At 49.9% G+C, this 14,601-nt stretch overlaps 1 protein-coding gene across 1 annotated transcript in view; it reads right to left on the reverse strand.

Moving 5' to 3' along the window:
• Positions 1-14,601, reverse strand: part of KIAA1755 (KIAA1755 ortholog) — a 48,054-nt gene that overhangs the window by 26,123 nt on the left and 7,330 nt on the right. Inside the window, exons 2-4 of the mRNA XM_019017456.4 lie at positions 7,061-7,258; positions 1,719-3,066; positions 663-860 (exon numbers count right to left, since the gene is read on the reverse strand). Coding sequence (XP_018873001.3) covers positions 663-860; positions 1,719-3,066; positions 7,061-7,258 — 1,744 coding nt within the window. The remainder of the gene's footprint in view (positions 1-662; positions 861-1,718; positions 3,067-7,060; positions 7,259-14,601) is intronic.

Below are 14,601 nucleotides of genomic sequence, written 5' to 3' on the forward strand. Positions count from 1 at the left end.
ACCCATCCCCAGAGTCTGCAAGTATCAGTTGTCAGTGGCTCACAGATGCCCCCTCTCTGAAGAAGCACTCTGGGCTGAACTGGATCACTGGCTCCCCCTGCCCCACCCCATTCCAGGATCAGCCCGAAGTTCCTGCAGTTCATTAATGACGGACAGACCGGGGATCAGCCCACAGTTAATGACTGACAGACAAGGCTTATAAAAGGCCAGTCCCCTACACCTTCAGCTGGAGCCAGCTCTGTGGGGCGGGTCATGCCCCAGTGCTCTCCCTGGGGTCAGCCCACAGCCTTGCTTGGCTCCTTCCCCTGCCTTGACCCTCTGTCCTTCTCCTCAGAGCCCTCCTCCAACAGGTCACTTTCCCAAAAATCTATGTCTCAGGCTCTGCTTCTGGGGAACCCAGTATCCACCTTGGCTGCTTCACTGATGGATGGACAAGTAGACAGATGGACAGACAGATAGATGGGTGGATGGATACCAACAAATTGCTTTCATCTATTCCAATTCTCCCATGGGAAAGATGAGGAAACTGAGGCCCAAGGAGGCTTGGTCTAGAACCTAGGCCTCCAGGACATTCCCTGCCTCCCCTCCACCCAACAGCACCTGAGGATGCTCTGGGGCCCCCAGCTCCCTCCCTACCACCTCCTGCTTGAATCCCCTGGAACCTGGCAGGCATGCTATCCTGGAGCGGAAAACCTTGACACCTAGAGCCCCAATCCTGGGCTCAGACCCTGGGGGCTCCTCGTCCAGGGTGGGGCCTCTTTCTGGGGAGCCTGCAGAAGCTTCTGGCAAGGCAGCCTTTTCCTCAGTCAGTGGGCTGGGGGCAGTGGCTGGGCCAGATGTTTTGGTCTGAGTTGTTCCAGCTGGGAAAAAGCAACAACAAAGAAAAGGATGTTAAGCAGAAGATGGGCTTTCTAAGGGGAAAATGTCTCCTCTTTCTCTTTCTGACTGATAATAGCTTACACCTATTGATCTCTCCCATGTGCCAGGCATGGCGCTAAGCCCCTTACTTCTAGCGTTACCCCTCCCCACACCTCACTTTTTTTTCTTTAGCGACAGTCTCACTCTGTTGCCCAGGCTGGAATGCAGTGGCATGAACATAGCTCACTGCAGCTTTGAACTCCTGGGCTTGAAAGATCCTCCCACCTCAGCCTCCCGAGTAGCTGGGGCTACAGGCATGCACCACCAAGCCCAGCTTTTTTATTTATTCCTTCCTTCTTTCCTTCCTTCCTTCCTTCCTTCCGTCTTCCTTCCTTCCTTCCTTTTTTCCTTCTTTTCTTTCTTTCTTGTAAATTCCTGGCCTCAAGCCACCCAAATTCTCCCGCTTCAGCCACCAAAGCACTGGGATTACAGGATAAGCCTCTACACCTGGCTTCTGGTGTCGCTTTGAACCCTCAAAATAACACTGTGAAATAGGTGACATTCCCATTGCACAGATAGGGAGAACGTGGACTCAGAGAAACTCAGTACTTGGCCAACGTCACACAGCCAGTGTATGGCAAAGGTGGAGTGTGAACTCAGGCAGTTGTAACACAGTCACAGTGCCTTGCTCAATTCCAGACACATGAGACTTCAAGCCCCTTAACATGCCACACTGTATACTAAACCCCTGAAGCTGAGCCAGCCCAGGTGGTCTCTATCACTTACAACCAAAACCACCTGAAATGTGATCTCAACCAGACAATAACCTCCCTGTACAGCTGAGCATGTGGGCATCTTACCTTTCCCCAAAGATTTGGCTCGGTTGGGTTTAGGAGAGTAGAGGGAACACAGGACTTTCCAGGGCCCATCGTGCTGGAGTGAGGCTTTCTCCGGGGTCACAGAGGGTTGCCTCTGCCCTTTCAAGAATGAGAATTTGAGCCCAGGAGTTGGGGGCTCAGGGGAGGAGGTGTTTCTGCTAGGGCAGGGCATGGGCTTGGGAAGTCTCCCATTTCTCTCTTTGGTCTTCACCTCTATCTTTGTTTCAGAGGCTGGAGCTGCAGGAGAAGCTGGGGACAGGCGGGGAGAGGAGGCTTGTCTTGGTCCAGGCCTGAGCTGCACCATATTCTCTGGGTTTCCTAGAGGTCCCTGCATCTTGGAGGCAGCTGGCTCTTGTGAGACACCTGCCCTGAGACCAGAGGCACAGTCCAGTGGGTCCTCAAGGACATTCATGTAGGAGCCTTGGGGCGGCCTTTCTGAGTTGTGGGTGGGTGCTTTATGATTGACCTTTCTCCTGAAGCCCAAATTATAGGGCCTCTCCTCAGAGCTTTCTGGCTTTGTGCAAGCCCGATTTCCCAAGGAAGGTCCTTCACTGGCCTCTGAGAGAGGCAGTATCTTTTGAAATAAGGGAGTTTCCTTAGTTCCAGCTATCTCCTCTAGTGCCCCAGAAGTACACCCACTGGATGTGCCTGCCTCCCTATTGGGAGACTCTCCTCTGCTCTCTTGGGAAAAGCCTAGGAGAGCCACATAGTCTCCCTCGAAGTCCTGGCTGACCACCTCGTCCATCCTGAAAGCCACCTCCCCAGACCGGGCTTGCTCCACCTTGATGAGTCCTGGATACTTGCTCCCATATGTCCTGCCCTTACCCTTGGCCAAACTCTGGGCAAGAAGCACCTGGTTGTCTGGGGAGCTGGCCTGGTGCAACTCTTGAGGGCTGCTCAAATCCAGTGCCTCTAATGGAAGGGGCCCCCAGGCTTGGCAGAGGGCATTCACTACTTGGGGTCTGTCATCCACAAACTCTGGGCTGGTTATCTTGGTCCAAGGCACAGGGGCAATCCCATTTTCTGATGCTACCAAGCAGTTGTGTAGGGGATTTCCCTCAAAGTCACTGTTGATGGCCTCCAGCCATTCTTGGGTGAAAAGTATAGGGTAGGCTGGCTCGGGAACAGGCTTCTTGTCCACTGTGCAGAGGTCCAGGGAGAGGCATTTGATCATGATGCAGACAGACTGCTCCTCCTGGGGCTCCACTTGGAGGTAGAAGTCACCCTGGCGCAATAAGAGAGGGTTGAGGGGTGCCAAGTGGACCACAACTTCATCCCTCAGACAGAGTGGCCAGCCCTCGTGTAAGAAGAGGCAGTGTGAGTAGGGAGCCTGTGGAGAGAAGGGGATGGCATCAGAGAACCTGGCCCTGAAAGGCTCCACCCTTGGATTTGCTCCTTTCCCTCTCCCACGTGGAATCTGGAACAGGTCAGGGACTAGGATGAGGCAGCATTTAGGAGGCACTCACTGTCAAGGTTGTGCAAAGGTTGACTCTCCTGCCTCACGCTCATCCTGGCCCTGACCTTGGAAATCCTAGCCTACTGACCCAAGTGAGAAAGCTCAGAGCACCATGCACTAGTTAGCAATTGGCTTTCCCAAGTGGTCCCCTTGCTTGGCTCATGCTCCCTTCCTCTCTGCATCTATCCAGAACATTTCCCAACCCAATTCAAGCCTTAGCCCTCCATTTTAAAGCCAGGGAGACATGGTTTAGACAAACGTCTACGTTGCTAATTTGTGCAAATTGCTTAACTTCTTTGAGCCCCAATTTCCCTATCTGCAAATAGGATAATAATACATGTCAGTACTACTGGGTTGGTATGAGGATTAAGTGAGATTATACAGATGGCCTCAATTTATGGTGGGGTTATATCCTGGTAAATCCATCATAAATTGAAAATATCATAAGTCAAAAATGCATTTAATGTACCTAATCTACAGAACATCATAGCTTATTTAGACTAGCCTATCTTAGAAGTGCACAGAGCACTTACATCAGCCTACAGTTGGCCAAAATCATCTAACACAATGCCTATTTTATAATAAAGTGTTGAACATCTTATTGAATTTGGATAGTGTATGAGGGTGAAGTAGAAACAGTACTGAATGAGAAGTCAGGAAATCTGACCCTGCCACTAACTTACTAGATGGCTGTCCAGTTTTTCCTGACCCAAAGGTTATTCTGGGCCTGAATGTTTATTTTTTATTTGTTTGTTTATTTATTTCTCATTAAATAAATGAAGGCTTATTTGTTTATTTTTTATTTATTTCCCATTAATGGATAATAACACGAAGGTGAAGCAAAACTTTAAAAAAAAATTTTTTTAACTGGAGTTGCCAGAAATTCCCTGTATAGGTGGGTACAGCGGGTCATTCTGGAACAGGCTGTGACCCAAGTGATCCCTCTCATTTGAGCCTCTCCACTGGGCTGTGCGGGACCAGTGTTCAACAGTGACACCATGTGGCAACAACGGAAACAACAGCTCCACTGGGCTGACAACGGGTCTTTAACTGGCTTTTGGAAAAAGAGTCTGAGTTCTGTGGATTGAGTAAGTCCCAGACAATCTTATATAATCTGGATGTGTGTAGGGGAGATGTACAGAGAGTGAGACTGAATTTCCTGCTAATTAAACAGGTGTTTCCTGGAATTATTGATTGTGGAAATAGTGAGATCTGAGCATAGTTATACCTTATGTTGATAAACCCATTTATATCAGTCATATTGTAGATTGGGCTGCCTCAGAGAAGCTTAATATCCATAAACCTTCATGAGTCTGTAGGTTTTCTCGACCCTTTTCACTTAGCCCTCTTGGGTTTGCAACATGCTTTCTCTCTCACCTTCTCATTGAATGAGAAAAAACAGCCCAGCCATTTTTTGCAAACAGCAAAGCACCAGAGCGATGATGGCTTTGCTCATCTCACTTGACTTTCACAGTAACTCAGTTTGATGTAGGCAGTTCAGGCATTATTATTTTCATTTTACAGAAGATGCAACTGAGGCTCAGTGAGGTGAAACATTTGGCTCATACCCACACAGCTGATAAGCACCAGGGACTTGGACCTAGGCCTTCACATTTCAAGTCAGCTGTATCTGTCCCCAAGCCCCACCAGACTTTATGTGAAGGTGGCTGCCTCTGGGTGATGGTGGCTGGAGAGGCAGACTTTGAGGCTGCCATGCTCTTATTTCAGATGGAGAAACAAGGAAGTGGGATAGCGATAGCCAATAGCTACTGGGCACTTGCTGCATGCCAGAGTCTTTGCTAAGCCATGTGTTGTCATCTCCATGTGTTGTCATCTCCATGTGTTAGGTGCTGTATTATTAACATTTCTGCTTGACACATAAGGAAACTGAAACTCAGAGAGGTGGCATGGATCTCCAAAGTTCACAGTGATGAGCTTGGATTTGAACCTGGGGCATCTGAACCCAGAAGCCATCGTGTTAATCCCACATGACTTCCCATTGCTCTGAGATTGACAGATATTTGCCTATCATTACAATTAGATTAAACTCACCTACAAGGAAAAATAAAGACGCGGAAATGTTGTTACCTTGAGGAAGCGGCCAGTGTAAATGAAGTTTAAATGGCCAAATAAGGGAAGTGGGCAATTGTGTAGCTTGTCAGGGAGAAGAAATAAGGATGGGGGAGCATCTGCATGAAATAGTGTCATGTGGAAGTGGCTGCAAATGCTTCCATGAGAAGGTCCCTTCTTCTCCAATACCAGTTCCCATGTATTGAGCTATTTCTATGAGCCAGGCTCTGTGCTAAGCATGTAAAATAGATTATCTCACTTTCCTTCTGGTTCCTAACTCTGGACTTTTAGCTGCCACGTTCAATTTATTTCTACCACTGAAATGACGCACACATTCCCCACCCTTCCTTGTTGCTTCTGATGAGCTGTGTCCCTGACAGGCAGTGGGCAACTCAGGACAGGCTGATGGGACCTTAGAACCTCTTTGTGATTCTTGAGGCTGAGGTAGCAGGAGGGTGGGTGTTAATAACAACAGAGCAGGGAACAGTAGGGAAACCCATGAAGGGAATGGCAAGTTCCTGAGGTGGGCATTTGACGGCTTGGTCTCCTCAGGCTTCTCTCATCCTTTTCTGTTTTGTTTTTTTGTTTTTTGTTTTGAGACGCAGTCTCACTGTGCCACCCAGGCTGGAGTGCAATGGTGTGATCTTGGCTCACTGCAACCTCTGCCTCCTGGGTTCAAGCGATTCTCTTGCCTCCAAGCAATTCTCCTGCCTCAGCCTCCCGAGTAGCTGGGACTACAGGCATGTGCCACCACGCCTGGCTAATTTTTGTATTTTTAGTAGAGACGGGGTTTCACCATGTTGGCCAGGCTGGTCTCAAACCCCTGACGTCGTGATCCGCCTGCCTTGGCCTCCCAAAGTACTGGGATTACAGGCATGAGCCACCACTGCCAGCCTTCTCATCCTTTTCTTAAAACAGCTCCACCCTCTGACCATAGAGGTAGACACGTGACTCAAGCTTGGCCAATCCTGGTACCCCACTCCTCTGGCCACAGTGATTGGTCCAGGAATGGGCATATGACCCAAGCCCGGCCAATCAGGATCCTTCCTTGAGATTTTTCTATGTGCAGTGGATGGGAAAGAGTTTATTTTCCTCCCTAGGATAGAATATAAATCCTTGAGCTTCCCTGGGTTCCAGCCTTGTGGGAACACTTAGCCTGGAAGAATAATGCCAACAAGCAGTGCAAAGCAGAGACTAGGGACAGAAAGGATCTTCAAGGGATTTGATCAGTGGATCAACTTGGGCCTGAGGCCTGATCCACCCTTCCCTGGTTTGAGTGAGGATTCTGTCATTTGCAGCCAATGAGTCTGGCTAAAACACTTTTCTCTCCACTTTGCCTTGGCAGAGGCCTCCCTGAGATCTGAGTTTGAAGAGGTCACAGGGGAAGAAAGCAAGAGTCCTGATGCCTCAGGGGCTCCGGGGAAGCTCTAGGACCTTCTCTGCTATTTCCACTGAAGCTGCCCTACTTCACCAAAGGCACTTGGCAGTGCCCACAATGTCAGGCGCAGGGCAGGCTCCCCAAGACCAGGGAGCCCCCAAGGATGCCTTTATTCAGGCCTTCTTCTCTGCTGGTGACAGTACAATGTAATGAACTCATAGATGTCACAAGGCAAATCCCCTTCGATCTGGGGGGCTGATGTCTCCCCTTGGGCAAGCAATGATACTTGGAAAGTCCCCCCACACCCTCAGTTCCCCGTGAAACAAGACACAGGCCAGCCCACCTCCTTCTCTGCCCACCTCTAGCCCCATGACTTTCTGGAACAGCTTGTTCCCTGTCCCTGTTTCCCTCTTGACTTACACAGGCTGCTTCTCGTACTTGCTCACACAGGCGCTTGGCAGGGATCAGGAAATCCAGAAGGAAGCTCAGCCCATCCCCCTGGAAGCCAGAGTCCAGGAGACGGAACACCTGACCCAGGACGGTGGGTGCTGTGGCCTCGAAAGGAGGATAGAGGCCCGCCAGGGCATGCTGGATGGCTGTGTCGAGAGATGGAGGGTCCTGTGGGGGACAGGAGGAGGGGGTGATAATAGCAATGATAATAAGGGCAGAGACCACTTCCCGTGACCTTCCAGGCCCCATATGCCTAAGGCCCCTGCTAATTCTCTGACCTCCTCTCCTACCCCACCCCCCTCACTCATCACTGCCAGCCACACTGGCCTTCTTTCCTGTCCCTCAAACACACTAGGCACAATCTCACCTCGGGGCCTTTGCACTGGCTGTTCCCTCTGCCTAGAATGCTCTTCCTCAAGACAGCCTCATTCCCACACCTCTTGCAGGTCTTTGCTCAAATGTCATCTGCTGATCCACGGAGACGTGGAGGAATAGGGGTGGGGGGTGGGCATTCAGGTCAGGGTCAAAGAGAAGGAGGATTTTGGCATTGCCCCAGTCTCACCGCCTGGCTGGCCTGCAGGCCTGCAGCCTGAAGCTGAGCCACGAGGGAAGCCCAGCCCAGACCAGACAGCCCCACTCCACATGTAGATGGGAGAGTGAGAATAAGTGATTGCTGTTTTGCCACTGAGCTTTGGGGTCATTTTTCACACAGCAATAACTGATACAAGTCCACGGCTGCAGACTGTACAGCCAGCTGCCTCCCATTGACCTCCTAGATGCCTCTCAGCCACCAACCGCCAACATATCAGACCTATCCTGGCAACTTCCCAAACCTGCTCCTCCCCCAGTCCTACCTCGGTGATGACCCCACTGCCCAGTCAGGCTCCTAGGCCAGAAATCTGCTCACAACACTGCTTCTCCTCCTGCCTCCCAACCCACAAACAGCCCTCAGTGTGTCCCACACCACTTCCCCTCCACCAACAGCTCTCCAGCCAGGTGCTCCGCTCTGTCCCCTGCCCCCGCCCTGATCCAGGCTTCACCACCTCTTCCAGGAAGGGATCCAGAAGGCAGTCAGCCCGTCCCCCTGGCAGTCAGAGTCCAGGAGAGGGAACACTGGGCCCAGGACCCAGGATCACCTGACTCCTCTCCTTGGCTGCCAAATTCTCGTCTGCCTCACCCCAGCCATTTTCCACCAGGACCCCAGAGTGACCTTTCTCAAATGCAAACCGGACCTCATCAGTCTCTGCTCCAAACCCCTCAAAGGCTCCCACCGTCTTCAGGAAGCATCAGCCTCCAGGCATCCAGCTCCCCTGAGAGCTGGCAGCTGCCCTCCGCCCCCGCCTCCCCTCCAGCCTCGCCACCCCTCTCCATGCTTCGGCCACAGTGGCACATGCCTTCCCTCGCTCACCTGGAGGCCTCCGCACATGCAGTGGCTTCCTGCTGGAATGCCCTTCACTTCCACCCCTCCTCACCTGGCCAACTCCTCATTCAAGACTCAGGTCAGCCATCACCTCCTCCAGGAGATTTTCTTGGGTGCCCCCAACTACCCCAGTGAGATCAGGTGTCCCCTTTTCTGGGATCCTATAGTACCCCTATTACAGCAGTTCCCATCTAAAGTCAGGTGTAATGGGTAGAATGACCTCCAATGACGCCCTCATCCTAATCTCTGGAACCTGTGAACATGCTATCTTACAAGACAAAGTGGAGTTAAGGCTACCAATGGAATTAAGTTTGCTAATCAGCTGACTTTAAAACAAGGAGACCATCCTGGATTAGACAAATGGGCCCAGTGTAATCACCAGGTGGAAGAGGATGCAGAAGAGGGAAGGGTAAGAGGAAATGTGACTATGGGCCAGGGGCGGTGGCTCACACCTGTAATCCCAGCACTCTGGGAAGCTGAGGTGGGAGGATCGCCTGAGGCTAGGAATTTGAGACCAGCCTGGGCAACATAGTGAGATCTCATCTCTTATTACATTAAAAATCGTAAATAGGCTGGGTGTGGTGGCTCATGCCTGTATCCCAGCACTTTGGGAGGCCGAGGTGGGTGGATCCCTTGAGGTCAGGAGTTCAAGGCCAGCATGGCCAACATGGCAAAACCCCATCTTTACTAAAAATACAAAAAAGTAGCCAGGTGTGGTGATGCATGCCTGTAATCCCAGCTACTCGGGAGGCCAAGGCATGAGAATTGCTTGAACCTGGGAGACGGAGGTTTCAGTGAGCCAAGATGGCACCACTGCACTCCAGCCTAGGCGACAGAGCAATAATAAATAAAATAAAATAATAAATAAATAGCGGAAATATGACAACGGAAGCAGGATCAGAGAAATGTGATGTTGCTGGCTTGGAACATAGAGCGGGAGCGAAGGAATGTGGGCGTCTCCTAGAAGCTGGAGAAGGCAAGCAAATGGATTCTCCCCTAGAGCCTCCAGAAGAGAAATAGCCCTGCCAAGACTTTGTTTTTGGTCCAGTGAAATGCATGTCAGGCCTCTGATCTTTTATTACCTGCAAGATACTATACTTGTGTAGCTTGAAACTAAAGTGCATGATCATTTGCTGCAGTGGCAGCAGGAGGCAGGTACAGTAAGCACTGGCTTCTTTTCCTCTCTGGGGCCTCGGTGTCTGCACAGGACCCGGCACAAACAGGTGCTTCATAAATTTTATGGCAGAAGAAACAAAATGTCCCTCTCTGAATCACAATTTTTCTTTTCCTTTTCTTGTCTTCTCTTTTTATTATTATTATTATTATTTTTGAGACAGAGTCTTGCTCTGTTGCCCAGGCTGGAGTGCAGTGTTCTGATCTCTGCTTGCTGCAGCTTCCGCCTCCTGGGTTGAAGCGATTCTCCTGCCTCAGCCCGAGTAGCTAGAATTACAGGCATGAGCCACCGTGCTTGGCCTTTTTGTTTGTTTGTTTGTTTTTAAAGACAGGATCTTGCTCTGTCGCCCAGACTGGAGTGCAGTGGTGCTATCTCGGCTCACTGCAGTCTTGACTTCCTGGGCTCCAGCAATCCTTCCACCTCAGCCTCCCGAGTAGCTGTGGACCACAGGCACCCATCACCATGCCTGGCTAATTTTTGTATTTTTGGTAGAGATGGAGTTTCACCATGTTGCTCAGGCTGGTCTTGAACTCCTGAGCTCAAGCTAGCCACCCGCCTCGCCTTCCCAAAGTGCTGGGATTAGAGGCATGAACCACCGCGCCTGGTCAGAACCACCATTTTTCTGTCAAATAGACAAGTTGGACTAGGCCAGAGGTTTCCACCCAGGTATGGTCTTAGGACCCATAGGTCATGAGCCTCACGGGGGCCCTTCTGGTTGCCCCAGCCTGGTTGCAAGCTCCAGGTCCACCTGTTGCCCAGGGGAGCAAAGGGAGATGAGAATAAATAAGGACCCCACTCAAAGGGAGCTTACTTAAGGAGGGAAAAATCATTTTAGTAAATGAGGCCCCTGAAGAAAGAGAAATACAGTAGGAACTCTGAGGAGGAGGAGGGTGGCATTTCTCAATGCCAGCAAGATTCCAATGCCAGGAGGCTTTTACAGAGGACCGAGGCTCCCTCCCACCCGTAGCCCACACAGTGCTGGCCACAGGGGACCGCCATCACTATTTGTAGAATGAATGAGTGAATGAATGAGTGTCCACAGCCCATTGTGATGGAAAAAGGGTCCGGGCACTGCCGTGGCAGTGAGCTCAGAGAGGATGATGGACCGACAGGCATCTGGTGCTGAAATCACATGTACCCAGGAGGTTTTACACTGAGGTGGAGGGAGGGGCCTTCAAGTTGGCAGAACAGGGAAGGTCTCATCTGGCCTGGTGTCCTCTTCTAATCCCCCCCCAACCCCCACCAATCATGGTCAAACTCTGACATTTCCCACCCCATGCAGTCCTGGGAGAAGTCCCTTCCCCTGCCAGGTGCCCTCTCCACTCCCTCCCTCCTCTCTCCTGAGACTTGGGCTCTGGCCTCTCTGTTGAGACGTTGGCTCCAGCCTCTCTGTGCAGCCTTGAGTAGGTCCTTTCCCTCTCTGGGCCTCTTTCCTTGTGTAAAGAAAGCATATTGAGCTGGGCTAAGCTTGCTTTGTTTTGGTTTTGGAACTTTAATCATTCATGATGACTTTTATGATGTTTAGCATCTCCTCATACCATGCATACTATTAGCACTTACTATTTTTCTTCAAATCCACTCACTTTTTCAAAACTTACACAATTGTGTTTTTCAATGAGACTCTGTATCATCACAGTGGTTATGCAAGTGCAGCCAGACTGCCCGGGTTCAAACTCTGGTTCTGTCACTTACTGGTTGTGTGTACCTGGCAAGTCAGATTTAACTCGTTGTGCCTCAGTTTCCTCATCTGTAAAGTGGAGACTGTAATTACACCCACCTTAAAGAGTTGATCAAGATTGGGTGTATTGAGGTAATACATGCGAATTCTCTGCACAGGACTAGAATTTAGTAGGTGCTCATTAAGTAAGAGCCATCACTACAATTTCTGTGGTCATATTATTATTATTATTATTATTATGGTGTGTGTGTGTGTGTGTGTGTGTGTGTGTGTGTGTCTGTGTGTGTATGTGTGGTTTTAAGGAGCAGAGAGTTTAATAGGCAAGAAAGAAAGAAGGAAGAAGAAAACAGTTCCCCTGTATGGAGACAGAGGGAGGAGGATTCTAACAAAGAGAAAACCCCATGTGCTGTAGGAAAGTGGCTGCTTCTACGAGGAGGTTGGAGGCGATGGTGTCTGATTTGCATAGGGCTCAAGGGATTGGTTTGACCAGTCATGTCACTCATGTAGCCCACGAAAAAACTGGCCCTACTACCCTAGCTTTTTAATATGCAAATGCAGGGCGCCATGATGTTCTACACAGGTGGGGATATGTGGGGGCGGCCATGTTACCAGGTACATGTCGGGGCAAGGGCAAGAAGAAGAAGGTAGGAATCACCACGTTTGGGTGGATCTGTGGCAATATTATAATTGTTATTACATCATCACTATAAATGGAAAAATAACTGTAAACTGGCATAAATAGAATGTAATTCCAAAAATAAACTGATGATGCATTGGATGGTTTTTGTATTATTTCATTTATTAAAATATATTTAAATATATTACTTACATAAAGTATATTTTTTGTTTACTGTTTGTATTTCTGTGAAAATAAACTACTTTAAAAAATAAAAATAAACAATGAAAACGAATAGTATCAGTAAATTCTAGGGACATCTGGTCACCTCTTGGAGCCTAAGGGGGTCTTCTCCCTCTCTTTCTCCCAAATGCATCAGAGAGATGTTAAAGACATCTTATCCCCAGAGGAAGTCTTTCTCCTTAGGTCTGGAGAAGCTCAGAGAATTTGAAAGGGACTGACTGTCCATCACATGGTTCCATGTCATTTAGTTCCAGTCTGTGACATACCTTGTGTCTAACCAGGCCTGCATTCCTGGCCCCTATACTATGCTTATGACCTTCCGGACTGACCCAGGGAACCTTGTAGTGCAGAGGGACATAGAAAACTACCTGCTCACAGTGGTTATACCTGGGCAATGGAGTGGGGGTGGGGGGATGTGTATACTTCTATTTCAATGTCTTTGCAATGAGCCACTGCTATTATAGTCTTTTTTTTTTTTTTTTTTTTTGAGACAGAGTCTCACTTTGTCACCCAGGCTGGAGTACAGTGGTGCAACCTTGGCTCACTGCAACCTCCGCCTCCTGGGCTCAAGCGATTCTTCTGCCTCAGCCTTCCATGCAGCTGGGATTATAGGCACCCACCACTGCGCCCAGCTAATTTTTGTAGTTTTAGTAGAGATGCAGTTTCACTATGTTGGCCAAGCTGGTCTTGAACTCCTGACCTCAGGTGATCCGCCCTCCTCGGCCTCCTGAAGTGCTGGGATTACAGGCATGAGACACTGTGCCCAGCCCCATTATAATCTTAAGTATCATTTTCGTCAAGTAAAATAAACAAATATAAAGGGCACAGGTTGACGCCTTTTTAACCTGTGTATGAGCCCCTGTAACCACTTACCCAGATCAAGAGACAAAAGATCTCCATACTCCAGAGAGAGGCCCCTTGCCAGTTGTCTATGTCATCACTGTGGTCTGCATCCTAACCTCAGGGAAACAGTGAGTTAAACTATCTTTCCCTGATGTGCCTCAGTTTCCACTTCTGCACATAGATGGGATTCTGATTCCTATCCTACCTCACTCAGATGATTGTTCTAGACACACGAGGAGCTAATTAATGGACGTAGAGGGTCTTGGGGAAAGTCAAAGTCATGGCCGCTGCTGTTATTGTTATTCATTCTTACTTATTTTTACTCATCCTGTCAGCCCAAGCTTAAGTCCCAGCCTCTGTGTGAAGCATCCCCCTTCTCCTGGTCCCTCCCTGTGTCCACTGCTGTCACCCCAATGATAACAACAGTCTCCAGGCGGCTACTGTACCCAGGTCCCCTACTTGCATTCTCTCGCTTAGCCCACACAACGATGCCAGGAGCCAAGTAGGAATGACCCGTTTTGCAAGTCAAGAAACCGAGGCTGATCTTGCCCAAGACCACAGAGAAGAGAAAGACAGAGCCAGGATCCAATCCAGATTGGGGCCTGCCAAGTCTGCCCAGATCTTCCCCTGTTTCCTGCCGCCCCCTCTGCCTGGGGACCACCAGCTGTGGGGACTGACGATCCCAGCTGCCTGTCCTTCCCAGTTTCTAGTAGAGCCTGAAGAAACTGTTTACCTCTCACAGAGCAAGGCTCAGAGACTGGGACGCCCTTAGCTTTCACAAATTGGCTCGGTTTGCCACACACTGTTACCATTTAAGGGGCAGCCAGTAAAAAGGAAGTGTGTTCCGAGTTAACAGAGCTCCGAGCTCTTGGCCAGCACATTACCCACTACAGGCCTGAACCCCAGGGGCTCGTAAGCCATCCAAGTATTGGAGGAAGCACACTGTGGTGGGTGTGGGGGTGCCCAGGCGGCTGCAGGAAGGAACGCTAGCCACTCTCATTCCCAATCCACCCGGCAGCCCAGCCTGGGACCACAGGAACCCAAACACCAGACGTGGGCCCCTCAGCATGATTTCCATGAAACTTAATAGACGTGTTTCCATTCCTTCCCAGTGAACACAGCCCGCAGCCCGCCTGGGCCAGGCAGGAGCCAGGCTGTTCCCAGGCAGGAGCCAGGCTGTTCCCAGGCAGGAGCCAGCGGGTGTGAGGCTGAAAAGGAAGAAGGTGAGACGAGCCACAGCCCCCTCCCCTGCAGCCCAAGGTCAGAGAAGGAGCTCATCAAAGGGACAGGCAGAACCAGGCCCGCACTGCTGGCTCCTATACCATGCTCACGACCTTCTGGACTGACCCAGGGAAGCTTGCAGGTTAGGAGGGACTACTTGCTCACAGCAGTTATAACCTGGGCAGGGGAGTAGGGGCGTGCGTATACTTCCATTTCAATGTCTTTGCAATGAGCTGCTATTATTATAATCTTAAATACCATTTTTATCAAGTAAAATAAACAAATATAAAAGGCATAGGATGACGCCTTTTTACCT

The sequence above is a fragment of the Gorilla gorilla genome, chromosome 21 (assembly GCF_029281585.2).
Source record: "Gorilla gorilla gorilla isolate KB3781 chromosome 21, NHGRI_mGorGor1-v2.1_pri, whole genome shotgun sequence".
NCBI classification, from domain to species: Eukaryota; Metazoa; Chordata; class Mammalia; order Primates; family Hominidae; genus Gorilla; species Gorilla gorilla.